The sequence below is a fragment of the Polypterus senegalus genome, chromosome 13, assembly GCF_016835505.1.
Source record: "Polypterus senegalus isolate Bchr_013 chromosome 13, ASM1683550v1, whole genome shotgun sequence".
Lineage (NCBI taxonomy): Eukaryota > Metazoa > Chordata > Cladistia > Polypteriformes > Polypteridae > Polypterus > Polypterus senegalus.
In genome coordinates, this window is record NC_053166.1 from 157,178,141 (window position 1) to 157,194,073 (window position 15,933).

Here is a 15,933-nt window from a genome sequence, read left to right on the forward strand (position 1 = left end):
GGGATAAACACACAATCAAAAGGCAAGCTAAGGTCGGAACCACAAGGCAATCCTATCATACAGACAAGCTGGAAATGCAATCAAAAATCAGTAGTCAGAATCAAGAGCCAAGAGATCAGGAAACCCGGAAATCAAAAGAATCACTAGGTCTCGAAAGATTGGAGAAGTAACATCTGTCTGTAAAACTCTGAAACTGTAGAAATGTTTGGGGTGAACTTTAAACTGTCGCTCCAGTGAGTCACAAGTGGTGCACATCCCTACATCAGAATTGCTGTAGGAACAGGAAGAGGCCAAGAACCAAGGAACAAAGATGGTGTCCTGGCATAACGAGAAAAATCTTGAACTCTCTCGGTTTACACTAAACAGAAAAACTTAATGAGAAATTTGTCATCCTTTGGTTCTGAAACTTCTAGATCAAGAGTTCCCAAAGTGGGGTCGATTTGAACTTTCTAGGGGTCGATAGATTCAGTAAAAGAAATTTGGGGGGTCGGGTCTACGACAGCAAAAATAGACCCCCTTCCTACTACTATTTGTTTATTTAAAATATCTATGATTCCAATAGGTACCTAATTAAAAAGTAAAATAATTCAAAAAAACACTTTTTTGATAATAAAACACATTACATACCAAACTTGCGAACGAAAAGGTAAAATGTGTCGTTAAAAGAGTCACACGTAAGAATTCATGAAAATATACATAGCACAAGCGTGTCTGTACATCGTCTTATCGAACGTATCAAAAGCAAGTGCGGACATGAAAAACCGTTGCATGTCCCCACTTGCTCTCGGTGGGACGAGACGACGGATTTTCGATATTAGCAGAATCGATCAGTCTTGTACGGTGATGCTTTCATAAAACACTATAAATTGGTTCGTTTGATGTGACATGTACTTATTTGTGATTTGAACTTTGAATATAATTATTTATTGAGGAGCAGTACTACGAAAAAGAAAATCGGAGGACACAGTTTATTTATTCGAGTTTGAATAAAAATCTTCTGTTTCAAGTAAGTACATACTTTATTGGGTTTTTGTTTTTCGTTAAAAGTTTTTATTTCTTCAGGTAATATGACTGAACCAAAAAAGAAATGCAGACAGTACAGCTTGGACTATTTGTACTTGTTTTGAACTTACATATTTCTTTCATAATTGTCAAAAATATAAAAAACTCTGCTCGTATTTTTTTTTTTCTTTAATTTTCGTTAGTGCAGGTTTCGATATTAAATGTTGCACAAGACAATGCCATATTCCGTAGCCTTTTATCTCTTTCAGTCATTAATTACAAGTGATTAAAATGAAAAGTTTGATATCTAGTGAAATATTTAATATCGAGTACTGTACAAATGTATTCATTTGAGTAAGTTAAAGTAAATGACTAGGGGGTTGACGGTTTTCAAAAGATTTTGGTAAAGAGGTCTGTGGCCGAAAAAAGTTTGAGAACTCTCGTTCTAGATCAATGTATCAATTGTGCAAATCCATCCAAGAAATCCCATAAAAAAATGAATAAAGTTACAGATCACGATAAATGTGTTTAAAATTATAAAGGGAATTCACACAATGGATCCTGGCAAGTGAGTTCACCGAGAACATGGGAACGTGGTGGGAAACTGCGTAAGGGCGAATTTCACACAAATGCTTCACCCAAAGAACTACAGACACACATGGAACAAACAACAAAGTAGTGTGGTGGACAAGTAGCACTTCCGGGCCCTTCAAATCTCAACTTCATTTTGCAGAATAAGTTTGCTGGGCTGAATGGTCGTTTCACATCACAGTTTCTTCTAGTGTTCTACTAAAATTTAGATTCGTAGCTGATTGTTGATGCCCTGCCACATTAATAGAAAATGGGCACGTCGGGTTTCTGCTATTATTTGCTTAAGCGTAACATTTCTAACTCTGGTTAATCCAGTTCACGTTTGTAGACGATGGAATCTATCCCAGCAGCGTCTGGTGCAAGGCAGGAACCATCTCTGAGGGGGGTGCCAGTCCATCCCAGGGCCAGTCACACCAATTAACCACCTAACCTGACAAGCTCCTCATTGACCGTGACAGGGTCCAGATTTGAGCTCAATCATCCATCCATTTTCTAACCCGCTGAATCCAAACACAGGGTCACGGGGGTCTGCTGGAGCCAATCCCAGCCAACACAGGGCGCAAGGCAGGAAACAATCCTGGGCAGGGCGCCAGCCCAGCTCAGGACACACACCCACACACCAAGCACACACTAGGGCCAATTTAGAATTGTCAATCCACCTAACCTGCATGTCTTTGGACTGTGGGAGGAAACCCACGCAGACACGGGGAGAACATGCAGACTACACGCAGGGAGGACCCGGGAAGCGAACCCAGGTCTCCTTACAGCGAGGCAGCAGCGCTACCACTACGCCACCGTGCCGCCCTTTACAACACTCCCAAAAACCAATCCAGCTCCTTGACCATAATTTGTGGCACAGTTAAACAAAAAGACTGTTGCCCGAGCAAGAACAGAATGTAAAATGAAACTCTGCCTTCTGTTCTTTCAGAGAGCTCAAGATGTAGCAGCCACCGAGGTGACAGGCGCCCTGTACGTGACCATGGAAATCCTGTCCAACTGGGGGAGCCCCACCACCGTAGGGCTGACAGAAGTCCAGTTCTTCGGCTTGAACCAACAGAAGCTCTTTGTTTCTCCTCATGACATTGATGTCAGAAACACTGATCACCCAGGGGAGCTCGGAGTACTGGTGAACGGGAAGACTAAGGTGAGTTTGATAGGTGCGAGAAGGAAATGTTGTATACTGTGTGTGGTTTTGTAGCTGTGTTTTGGACTGGTTTCCATCTCTTGGTGACACCTCTGAATATCGTTGTCTTTATTTACTGATGATATTTTCTCTCTTTTGTGACAGACTACCAAGGAACGCCACATGTGGACGTGTCCCTTCAACCCTCCTGTCCAACTCTACTTCATCATCCGTAATCCTGAGCGTTCCCAAAACTTTGGCATCTCGAAAATAAAAATATGGAACTACAACAAGAACCTGTCTGTAAGTTTTCCCGTTGGGCCAGCTGTCATAAGTCAGTTCCTTCAAATGGATGTATGACAAGGTTTGGTCACTAATGTTAAAAAAAAAACATGTCTGTGTATCTACAAGGGACGTTCAAAACGTTTCCGCACTTTTTGTATTTTTATTGGAAACTGTCAAGGCGGGAGGAGTAGTGATTGGGCATTAAAACGCTGGTTTTGGAAGGAAGGCGACTATGGAGAAAAGTGATGGGTAACATGGGTAACACTTTACATTAAGTGTCCATAATTACATGGTAATTACTATGTAATTACCTGTATAAGTACAGTGTAACTATGAGTTATTACTCCATACTTACTGTGTAATATTTTGTTAATAATATAGTTAATTACTCAGTTGTCATTGTTATTCCACAGGTTATATAATTACAATGTAACAATTTATCACTGATCGACATCGCAACATTTGTTGGTCACAAGAAAGGATGGAGGTGTAGTTGGGTAAACTCTTTTAGGGCTGATTATTTTTTTTTTTATTTTATTCCTTTTCTCCCAGGGCTCAGTATTTTCCCAAAAAGCTCACTTTTCTGAAAAGCACACAAAACGCTAGTTTCTCACATAAATCAACATAAAACATCTGTTCCAGCGTGTTAGCTGTCTATGGCTGCCTTGGCAATGGCGGACCAGCTGGGGAACAATCAGCTGATACCAGTACCCCACTTTTTTGTTTGAGATCTCGATCTCCAGACCACTTGCACCAAAATCAGAGTCCGACATGTCAGAGTCCGATTTAAAATAATGAAATTTATGCAAAACGTCGTCCTCCGAGTATTTTGCTTTGCACATTCACTTTGCTGTCTCGCCAGACGTTGATGCCATCCCAGACGTTGTTTACACTAGTCATGCACACGCAGGGATTACGCGTCATCATGGCAAGTCTAACGTACCTCCTGGCAAGGAGGGTCTACTAGCTTTGTCGACATTTACAGCTGATTATCACCCTCTACCCATGGATGTTGACTAAAGTCGACATCAGCCCTAAAATCCTTCAATAAGGGCGTGTAAATAAAGGCGAGCTTCAAAAGGGCGACCTCAATTGGGCGCAGCGAATAAAGGCAAACGCAACAAAATTATTACAGAAAATTTATTAGATAAAGGCAATGATTGAACGTATAAAAAAGGCAGAAGCAAGAATATAATTTATTTGAACTAAATTATCTACGAACGCCTTTATTCGCCGCGCCCAATTGAGGTTGCCATTTTGAAGCTCGGCTTTTTGTGCGCGCCCTTATTGAATAGAGCCAAATTAATTGCAGTCTGATTGAACCGAAACTTGTAATGAAGGCAGAATTTAACTTTTTTGTTTTTTTTTTAATACAATGTCAGTAGTTCCAAAATTATGACTTGTTTCTCTATCACAGCACTGCATGCCAATCTCGCTGTCTGATTGGCTGGTCTTTGTTTTCTTCTCTTGCCCTGTGATTGGAGGTTTGTATTCAATGGGAAATTTGAAATTATTCATGAGGTTTTGTGTTCCCAACTCTCATAATCCACCTTTTTCTTAATTCCTGGCTTCCCCTCCCTCTTTTTGAGGTAAGGTAGTGATACTCCCTCATCATGTTGCCAGGCAGTAGCAGTGTGTTTTAATTTGATTAGCACAAGCAAGTAAGACTTTCACCGTAATCTGTACGTGCCACAGTATCAGCCAAATGAAGCTCTGAGCCTGTGGCTGGCATTTGCCCTTTTTTAATTTCTCGAATACGAAGTATAAGGAAACTATTGTAATCGTCCAAAAATCTGATGTTAAAATTTTGATGAATCTTGACATTTTAGACTTCCCTGACTTTCTTGTATAGTGAAAGTATTGGAATCGTCCAAAAATTCTGATGAATCTCAATGTTTTAACAACAACAACAACAACATTTATTTCTATAGCACATTTTCATACAAACAGCAGCTCAAAGTGCTTTACATATTAAAGAATAGAAAAATGAAAGACATAATTATAAAACAAAATAAATCAACATTAATTAACATCGAATAAGAGTAAGGTTCAATGGCCGGGGGGACAGAAAAACAAAAAAACTCCAGACGGCTGGAGAAAAAATAAAATCTGTAGGGATTCCAGACCATGAGACCGCCCAGTGCCCTCTGGGCATTCTACCTAACATAAATGAAACAGTCCTCTTTGGATTTAGGGTTCTCACGGAAGGGCTTGATGATGATGATGGTCACGTAGAATTCTGCCTTTTAATCCGTCCATCATTGTTGGAGCATCATGAAGCTTTGAGTAGGTGGTGGTGGCGCAGGCCACCACCACAAGGAAACCGGAAAAAGAAACAGAAAAGAGAGTAGGGGTCAGTACGGATTTTAGAGCCACCATGAATAGATATTATGGTTTTAGGCACTCCCTGAGTCCGAAAATACCATTTTTGGAATTATGTCTGTGTCTGTGTGTGTGTGTAAACGCGACGAGTACACTTTCACTTAAGTCAACCAAATTTTGCGTAAAAATCATTTTTACTTTCTCGTATACGAAGTATAGGGAAAGTATCGTAATCATCCAAAAATTTGATGTCCAGATTTTGATGAATCTCAACGTTTTAGACCTCCTCGAGTCCGAAAATACCATTTTTGGAATTATGTCTGTGTGTGTGTGTGTGTGTATATAAACGCGATAACGAGTACACTTTCACTTAAGTGAACCAAATTTTGCGTAAAAATCATTTTTACTTTCTCGTACAAGGAGTATAGGGAAAGTATCGTAATCGTCCAAAAATTTGATGTCAAGATTTTGATTAATCTCGACGTTTTAGACCTCCTCGAGTCTGAAAATACCATTTTTGGAATTATGTCTGTGTCTGTGTGTGTGTGTGTGTGTGTATATAAACGCGATAACGAGTACACTTTCACTTAAGTGAACCAAATTCTGCGTAAAAATCATTTTTACTTTCTCGTACAAGGAGTATAGGGAAAGTATCGTAATCGTCCAAAAATTTGATGTCAAGATTTTGATTAATCTCGACGTTTTAGACCTCCCTGAGTCCGAAAATACCATTTTTTTTTTAATTATGTCTGTGTGTCTGTAGACACAATTTCATTTAGAGAAACCAAATTTTGTATCCAAGTATTAGGTACAAAACGTAGATTTCTATCAATTTTTGGCCTATTTCCCCTAACTGGAAGTGGTCCTTTTGTATTCAATTCTGATTTTATTCAGCTTTACTTTTGTAATAATTGTTGGATATATTATTTATTTGATTTGATTTGTTGTTGATGGTTCTTTAATGTACATAATATAATTGACTTTTGGTTTACTCCTCAAATATCCATCTCCATATCTGAGCATACGAGAAAGTCAAGGAGAGACCAACTCCCAATTTTTCTTTCTTGGAGAGTTTAAGGTCCGTCCCATGAGTTACATGAGGTTGCAGTTCATTAACGCTCAGGTATCGGGATGCACTCTTAAACACTCTGACACATGTGGACGAAGTCGAGACAACAACAGGCAGACACCTGTTCAAATAAGCAGACTTCTTTCATTTCTTTATTCTTAGTGAGTAGAGGGTCTTTGCCTTACAGAGACTTAAGTGCAAAAAAGCCCCCTCATAGTGGGCAGATCTTCAAAAGAAGCGGTTAGAAAAAATAAGCTCAGTTTCATCCAATGGTCACAGAACATTCTTACACAATTTGTTCATTACAACGGAAAGCAGAAATTTTAGTCTTTTCTTATACCTTTAATTAAGCTTTTCAGAAAACTTGTCATACGTTTGGCATCTTAATTGGACAATAACCTAGACACTGCTGAGGCGAGCTGGGAAGTAGCCGAAAACTGCATTCCACACTGGCAGCCCTACTCTATGTAAGCACACTTATTTATCTGTTATAATAATACCTAGCCATACAGAGAACATGCAGATTTTCATACAGAAGCTAGCAATAGATTTTAACTTCCATTCCACACACACACGTTTGCCATCTAACCCAACCAGCAACCTGCAGTCTGAGGTGTCTACTGGGAGGTGAATGTCAGGCTCTGAGTCTTAGCGTAAGATTTCTCCGACCAAGCAAGCCATTTATAGAACAGCGTGAGATTAACACACAGGATTAGCGCCAGCTGTCCTCCCCGGCTTTGTCCTGTCATTGATTACTCACTGCAGCGTGGTTTAGTGTGCCATCGACAACGTTGGGCATAAGCTGGAGATCTGCAGTTGTGAGTCCTCACTTCTTTAAAGGAGGTATGTGGTAGCCATTGTGGGATTGGTGGATATTAATGTGTAGAGACTGGAGTGTTGCAGGTGTGGCAGGGGCTGAAGACGGCCATGCCGCTGTGTCATTTCAGGTAGGGCAGGTAGAGGAGGCAGATCTTCTTCTCCTTGTATTTTGAAGCCACAGCCATCTATCCGCACCTTTTCTGAACCAGTTTTCTAACTTCAGGGTCATGAGAGCCAGTGCCTATCCCAGCAGCACTCGGCATAAGGCAGGAAGCAGGCTTCTCCAGTTGTGGGCTCCAGTGCTGGGATGTCTTGCAGCTCACCCTGAACTACAGAGTCGCACAAGGCTTCAAAATCCTATTTCAATGCTATTTTGACCCCCTTCATGATTAGCACCTCTTAAAATGTATTTGCGACTTGATTTAGTGCTTAGGTAATTCACACGTTATTTGTTACTGATAGCAGCAACCTGATCTCCTATTTTCTTTGGGTCATTTTATAAGTTTGTATGGTCAGTACAGTCCTGGCCAAAGGTTTTGAGAAGGACCCCAGTGTTGGTTTTCACAAAGTCTGCTGCTTCAGTGTTTTTAGATCTTTGTGTCAGATGTTTCTGTGGGATACTGAAGTAGAATTACAAGCAGTTCAGAAGTTTCAAAGATTAAAGATTACTGACAATGACATGAAGTTTATGCACAGAGTCCATATTTGCAGTGTTGGCCCTTCTTCCTTTTTCAAAACCTCCGCAATTCACCCTGGCATGCTGTCCTCCACTTGTGGGCCAAATCCTGACTGATGGCAGCCCATTCTTCTATAATCCGAATTGGTGGGTTTTTATTTGAATACCACACACCCTTGTATTGTCACAGGTACAGTGTGTACTGTCAGAAAGTTGAGCAGAAGGAAAATGAATGGAGGTCAAAATACCAGAAAGGGGTCAATAAGAGAACTGTCAAAACAAGAAACCCATCTTGCTTTACATTCCGGTTTTCTGTGCTTGAAGTCAACAGCGCATCGCAAAAACTTGAGGTTCGCGACAAAAGGTTTTGAGTTCCAGTGCCAATAACTGTGTGCCAGGCTTCTTTCAGATTGACTACCTCATCGATTATGGGGGGGGAGCCTGGTTTGTTACGGTTTTGACCGGCTCTCACACCCTAAGGGCCTCGTTTATACTTCACGCTCAGAACGCGCCCTCATCATGGCCGCCACGCGCTCCCAGCGTTCATTTGACGCGTCCTCTGAGCAGGTCCTCCGAAATTAACGTGACGCGTGCGCGAGTTGCAGTAACAGCAAAAAGTCGGGGATGCAGTGTGATAAAAGCTGGAATGTGACGTCAGGGTCTCTGTTTGCTATCTACATGTGACAGAAAGCCGCTATGCGGATCCTACAGGATCGATGTGCCTGCTTCAATGTTTGATGTGGTGAAGCAAAATGCTGACATACAGATGCATTGGTGGTGCTTTTATATTCAGTCATCGCATATTCCCGATCGTAATGACACGATACGTTTTAAACGTCTTGTGTGCCGTCTTTTTTTTTCTGGGGCTTCCTCCTAAACTGACTGCAGCGGCAAACAGCAACAGATCACCACACCGAACACATCACATGTCTGATATTCCAACTCTGCACATTTAGAATCCTTACATTTATACCTGAAATCACTTTCATGATGAAATGCATTAAAGTATGTATGTTGCATCTTACAGATAAATCATTAATTTCGTTTAAATATTGAATGCTGTTAATAATTACACACATGGGGGTGACACGGTGGCGGAGCGGTAGCGCTGCTGTCTCACAGGGAGTCACGTCGCTGGTATTCTCTGCCCGGACTTTACATGTTTCTCTGCTGGGTTTCCACATTGGGCTCCGGTTTCCTTCCAAAGACGTGCAGATTTGGTGACACTAAAATGACGCCAGTGTGTGTGTGAGTGTCATCGGAATTTAATGGATGTTCCAGGCAATTCACAACACAGCCATGCCGAACCTGATGCCCCCTCTAGGGATTGTTTCTGCCTCGTGCCCAGGGGTTGCTGGAATGGACGCATCCCTGGATTGATGGATTTAATCATTAAACATCCTTTTCAGAGATATTGCGGTAAGGCGTCACTGGAATTAAATGGATGTTCCAGGCAATTCACAGCACAACACGGTTCTCACCGTGATAATCTCGCACTGCCACCTGGTGAATTCTTCCAGATTTACAGTACAGGCCCAAAGTTTGGACACACCGCCTCATTCAATGTGTTTTCTTGATTTTCATGACCGTTTACATTGGTAGATTCTCACTGAAGGCATCAAAACTATGAATGAACACATGTGGAGTTATGTACTTAACAAAAAAAAGGTGAAATAACTGAAAACATGTTTTATATTCTACAGGGTGGGCCATTTATATGGATACACCTTAATAAAATGGGAATGGTTGGTGATATTAACTTCCTGTTTGTGGCACATTAGTATATGTGAGGGGGAAAACTTTTCAAGAAGTATGGTGGCCATTTTGAAGTCGGCCATTTTGGATCCAACTTTTGATTTTTCAATAGGAAGAGGGTCATGTGACACATCAAGCTTATTGGGAATTTCACAAGAAAAACAATGGTGTGCTTGGTTTTAACGTAACTTTATTCTTTCATGAGTTATTTACAAGTTTCTGACCACTTATAAAATGTGTTCAATGTGCTGCCCATTGTGTTGGATTGTCAATGCAACCCTCTTCTCCCACTCTTCACACACTGATAGCAACACCGCAGGAGAAATGCTAGCACAGGCTTCCAGTATCCGTAGTTTCAGGTGCTGCACATCTCGTATCTTCACAGCATAGACAGTTGCCTTCAGATGACCCCAAAGATAAAAGTCTAAGGGGGTCAGATGGGGAGACCTTGGGGGGCATTAAACTGGCCCACGACAACCAGGAAACTGTTCATCTAGGAATGCTCGGACCTGACACCCATAATGTGGTGGTGCACCATCTTGCTGGAAAAACTCAGGGAACGTGCCAGCTTCAGTGCATAAAGAGGGAAACACATCATCATGTAGCAATTTCGCATATCCAGTGGCCTTGAGGTTTCCATTGATGAAGAATGGCCCCACTATCTTTGTACCCCATATACCACACCATACCATCAATTTTTTGTTCCAACAGTCTTGGAGGGATCTATCCAATGTGGGTTAGTGTCAGACCAATAGCGGTGGTTTTGTTTGTTAACTTCACCATTCACATAAAAGTTTGCCTCATCACTGAACAAAATCTTCTGCGTAAACTGAGGGTCCTGTTCCAATTTTGTTTTGCCCATTCTGCAAATTCAGTGCGCCGATCTGGGTCATCCTCGTTGAGATGCTGCAGTAGCTGGAGTTTGTAAGGGTGCCATTTGTGAGTAGCTAATATCCGCCGAAGGGATGTTCGACTAATGCCACTCTCCAGTGACATGCGGCGAGTGCTACGCTGTGGGCTCTTGCTGAATGAAGCTAGGACAGCCACTGATGTTTCTTCATTAGTGACAGTTTTCATGCGCCCACATTTTGGCAAATCCAACACTGAACCAGTTTCACGAAACTTAGCAAGCAGTTTGCTAACTGTAGCATGGGAGATGGGTGGTCTCGTAGGGTGTCTTGCATTGAAATCTGCTGCAATGACCCGGTTACTGCGTTCACCAGACATCAACACAATTTCTATCCGCTCCTCACGTGTTAACCTCTGCGACATGTCAATGGCTGTAAACAAAGAGAAACTTGTAAATAACTCATGAAAGAATAAAGTTACGTTAAAACCAAGCACACCATTGTTTTTCTTGTGAAATTCCCAATAAGTCTGATGTGTCACATGACCCTCTTCCTATTGAAAAAACAAAATGGCCGACTTCAAAATGGCCACCATGGTCACCACCCATCTTGAAAAGTTTCCCCCCTCACATATAATAATGTGCCACAAACAGGAAGTTAATATCACCAACCATTCCCATTTTATTAAGGTGTATCCATATAAATGGCCCACACTGTAGTTTCTTCAAATTAGCCACCCTTTGCTCTGATTACTGCTTTGCACACTCTTGGCATTCTCTCGATGAGCTTCAACAGGTAGTCACCTGAAATGGTCTTCACTTCACTTCACTTGCCTTATCAGGGTCATTTAGTGGAATTTCTTGCTTTATCAATGGGGTTGAGGACCAGCAGTTGTGTTGTGCAGAAGTCAGGTTAGTTGGACGATCATTTATTTTTCAACTGGACAATGACCCGGCTGTGTAAGGGCTATTTGACCACGAAGGAGAGTGATGGAGTGCTGGAAATGGCCATGAAAATAAAGAAAACACATTGAATGAGGAGGTGTGTCCAAACTTTCGGCCTGTACTGTACGTAAAGTATGCGTGCAGGTATAAACAATGCAATGCTTACGTAGCAGGAGTGTCCACTGCAGCCTGCGTGGCATGAAGTATCAACCTGGCCTAAGGTGTGCTGTACCTCAGGGTCCCAAAGACCCTGACAATCATTTGAATTACAAGGTTCTAATGCATGCTAAAACTTGGTATGGTCTAATACAAGGGCCAGGAGCACGTGCCGTACCAGTGCCTGCCCCTCAACCATAATGCCAGTGGCCTTGTAGCAAATGCAATTTTAACCCCTTGCAGAGACCATAAGACTGGTAGCAGCAGCCGCTTTCTTTCAGATGCCGGTGAGCCTCCTTGCAGTCCCGACCTGCTCAATACATCAGGGTTTGTTAAATGGTAGAGTTCTAGTCATACCCAAGTGGTATGGGTACGCATGGCAATGCTGACCAGTTAAAATGTAACGGGAGGCAGAGGAGAAAAAGTGAAACCTCTTCCAATGTCACGCCTGGGCTACATGAGCCCGCTCAGGCTCGTATGGCAAGCATACTTACTGGAGTCTGCATAAATCTGTAGAAAACGGAGTAAACGCCATTAATATCATCAAGATTTGTACGCAGGACAACTGCACATTAACTGTGTGTGCATAACCCGCTCCTGTTGTAGTCCCACCAATTCACCTTTGCGATGAGCTGACGCCCCCTCTAGGGATTGTTTCTGCCTCGTGCCCAATGTTCGCTGGAATGGACACAGCCCTGGATTTAATCATTAAACATCCTTTTCAGAGATCTTGCGGTAAGGTGTCATCGGAATTTAATGGATGTTCCAGGCAATTCACAACACAGCGAAGCCGAACCTGTTGTCACCGTGATGATATCTCGCACTGCCGCCCGGTGGATTCTTCCAGATTTAAGTAATAAAGTACGCTCGCGAGTATAAACGCTACGACACTTGCAGGAGCATGTGTCGCGTCGTGTGAGGTGTAAACCTGGCCTAAGTTTTAATACACACCTTATTCACTTAAGCACCGATTATGAGTGATGCCTGCATAGCCAATCAAACCTCCGTACTCCACACAGGGATTTGAGTGATCCACACGGGTGTCTCTGCAACTCTCCAGCCCAGCATGGCATTGGAATGTTTTTAAACATGGCGCCATTTAATAGGAGTGTTTGGACGTGGCTACCGACGGTAATATAAGAAGCCTGTGAAAATGCTACAGGGTGGAGCAGGCTGATCTTTTCCGATTATGCACAGTGCAGTATGAGGATATTCTGTTCCATTGTAGTATAACAATTGAAAATAATCCATTAAAACGATGTGTTCACTCCCTTAGGACCTGGATATCGGAGTCAGTGACGTGAAAATCTACCTTGACAGCACCTTGGTGTATCAGGGTCAGCTAGAGAAAGGCTGTGGCAACCAAGTGTTTGACTATAGCACCACCATAAAGCTGAGGGCCCCGGACACGTCCACTCCAAATCCACCCTTTGACCGCGTCAGTCACAGAGTGTGTCCCGACAGTGGCATCAAAGAGGGCCCAAATCTGCAAGACTCCGTCCAGGAAGGTGAGAAGTTCAGCTGTGATACGGTTGAAGGAGCCACAGAGGAAGAGATGCGGAGTCCACTCCATGACCATGCCCAGTCTCCCGAAGACCTGCCTCTCCCTGCTGTGCCTCCTGCTAAGTCGGACCACCCCGTGCAGAAGGACTCCGGGGAAGCCACAGACTCTGAAGAGGACCTCGCCATGCAGCAGCAGCTGGAGAAGCTGACCGGCAGGAAGATCGAGGAGCCGCCATCCAGGACACCCTCGTGGTTACAGCCTCTGAACAGGGCAAGCCAGGAAGGGCCCGACACCAACAGGCAAAAGCCTCCCTGGCTGTCCGACGACCAACAAGGAAGCCTAAAGCCGACGTCCAGTTTTCACCTGCCAGAACTGGCCAGCACTTCGGCAAGAAACCGGAAAAGCGTTCCTTCCAAAGTAAAGAAGTCTTCAAGTGGAGATGCCAGCCTTTCGACTATCGAGTGCGAGCCTGATTCGTTGGACTTGGGCTTGTTTGGCGGGGACCTTGACAAGGGCCGCTACACGCCATCTTTGTTGGAGGATCTCGGGCCAAAGCCCGATTTTCCCCTCAGTGGCAGGAGAAGTGCAATGAGGAATGTACCGCTGCTGGAAGCTGTGGGAAGCAATGGCGTGGCAGGCCTACCTAAAATCGGTGAGTGCGACATCATTTCATGGCTTTCGGGGGATATTGGAGGTAGAAGTGGGTGGCATGGGCACAAATCTCCACAGTGGGCATCATTAAAAATTGGGTAAATACCAGTATAATGTATTTGTATAAACTTGTATACATTTTTAACAAATAAAAATGTGTTCCTGATTAATTGAGCACACAGACTTACCTGTCAAAAAGCTTGCTAACGCTGTGCTGCTCGAATGGATTTAAGGGAATAAAGGAAAATGATACTGGGCTCTGGAGATGACAAAATACGCAACAGATTGAGATGCCAATCAAACAATGATGGCAGATTTTTAATGGAGTTGACCATCAGAAGACGTTTTTCAAAAACTACACCGAAGTTCGGTACCCACAAATCCGTGATATCGAAAACAGTAAAGAAAAATCGACGCAGTTCTTTAACTGAAGGACGAATGTGAAAAGTAGGCACTCACCTGCTGTAATTGGCATGTTTCCTCATCATTTTGCACATTTAATATTTAGTATTTTTAAAATATTTTCACACATTTATTATTATACGTGTTCAGCTTACTGCGAAGGGTTTGTGGGGTCAAGGAATTCCAATCAAACTTTCACTTTTTCGAAATTATGTATGGATGAACTTGTGTGAATTGTTTTGGACCAGTTTGCGGGTTACGATCGCCACCGTTTCTCGTCACTTATCGGTATTGTTAGTGGCGTTTCCTCAAAGGGCGTGTCCACAACACCGTGATGCAACGAGTTTAAAGGTCAATCACTTGATGCGTTACCCAGTCCGAGATTTCAGATAACAAACCCCTTTTCTTCCCCCCCAAAGACACCTTTGCTGATTACCTCTGTATTTTGACTTCATTTTTTGACTTTAAATGCTCGACTTTGTTTTGACAAAAGACATTTTTTGCTCTTGTGGTTCTGACCCCGATACTTGTTTCTAATTTAAGTCTTTTCTCCCAGCCCATCTCTTCCTTCCTGCCTACCTCTGTAGCATCAGAACACCAATGAATAGAAGTGTCAGTCACATAAGTGACATCATGCTGCGGGGTCTTCAAAGGTACTCCATATGTCAAGTGAAAAGACAACTTCTCCTCGGGGACTAATAAATTATAATAAAGTAAAAAGAAAACACATGTCACGTCTCGACAACGGTAACCCAAAATTGCGGACAACGTAAGAAAACAAGATGTTCAGTAAAATTGACTTCTTCTAAAATAAAGCAAGGAAATAACCCAACCAATATGGTCCTTAATGATGCAGACAAAGAAAAGAAGTTATGAATAGTGAAGTGTAGTCATTACAGATTGCAGGTATTAAAATGAAAAGTGTGGAGCGTCTTTCTGACTCGTTCACTTACACCTACCGCCACCAAGCCAACCCAGCACAAGACGTGGCTTCTTCTCTCTCTCCCTTCCCGTTTGAATAAATTCACCAATCAGGATGAACCACACGGCACAGCACTCTGGGTAATATTCTTAAAGGGGGTATGCTCACTTATTACACACACTTCACATGCAGGTTGATACACTAAAGTTTTTTCCTTCAAGACGCTAGTAAACTGGCATTGTAGGTACGGAGCTGGACAGTTTGACATCCGTGGCAGAGCGACGGGCGCTGAGCAGACTCCTGTCAATCATGGAGAATCCACTGAACAGGATCATCTCCAGACAGAGGAGCAGCTTCAGGGACAGACTGCTGTCACCGTCCTGCTCCACTGACAGACTGAGGAGACCCCACAATATGCGACTCTTTAATTCCACCCTTTGGGGTAAACGTTAACATTATACAAAGTTATTGTCTGTTATACCTGCATTGTTATCACCCTTTAATTTAATATTGTTCTTTATCAGTATGCTGCTGCTGGAGTGTGTGAATTTTACCTTGGGATTAATAAAGTATCTATCTATCTATCTATCTATATATAGTGCCTTTCCTATCTATCTATTATATAGTGCCTTTCATTATCTATCCATCTATCTCTATCTATTATATAGTGCCTTTCATTATCTATCTATCTGTTGTAAGAAGAAGAGACATGAGGCATGGCAAGGTTTGGGGCAGCCACCCGTTTAATCCGGTTTCCTGGCTGCAAAAGTAATCGATTCAGCAGAGACAAGTTTACTCAACACAGTCCAAAACAGAACTGCCTGCCAGAGCAAAGGCAGGAGGCTTTATAGGACGGAGGGCGGA

The 15,933-nt window shown here is 42.7% G+C and overlaps 1 protein-coding gene across 3 annotated transcripts in view; it reads left to right on the forward strand.

Annotated features, from left to right (window-relative positions):
• LOC120543166 (katanin-interacting protein) overlaps positions 1–15,933 on the forward strand; it is a 97,056-nt gene that overhangs the window by 57,790 nt on the left and 23,333 nt on the right. For all 3 annotated transcript variants that reach the window (XM_039776071.1, XM_039776073.1, XM_039776074.1), the window contains 3 exons: positions 2,522–2,737; positions 2,882–3,019; positions 12,867–13,746. In XM_039776071.1, the coding sequence (XP_039632005.1) occupies positions 2,522–2,737; positions 2,882–3,019; positions 12,867–13,746 (1,234 nt within the window). The remainder of the gene's footprint in view (positions 1–2,521; positions 2,738–2,881; positions 3,020–12,866; positions 13,747–15,933) is intronic.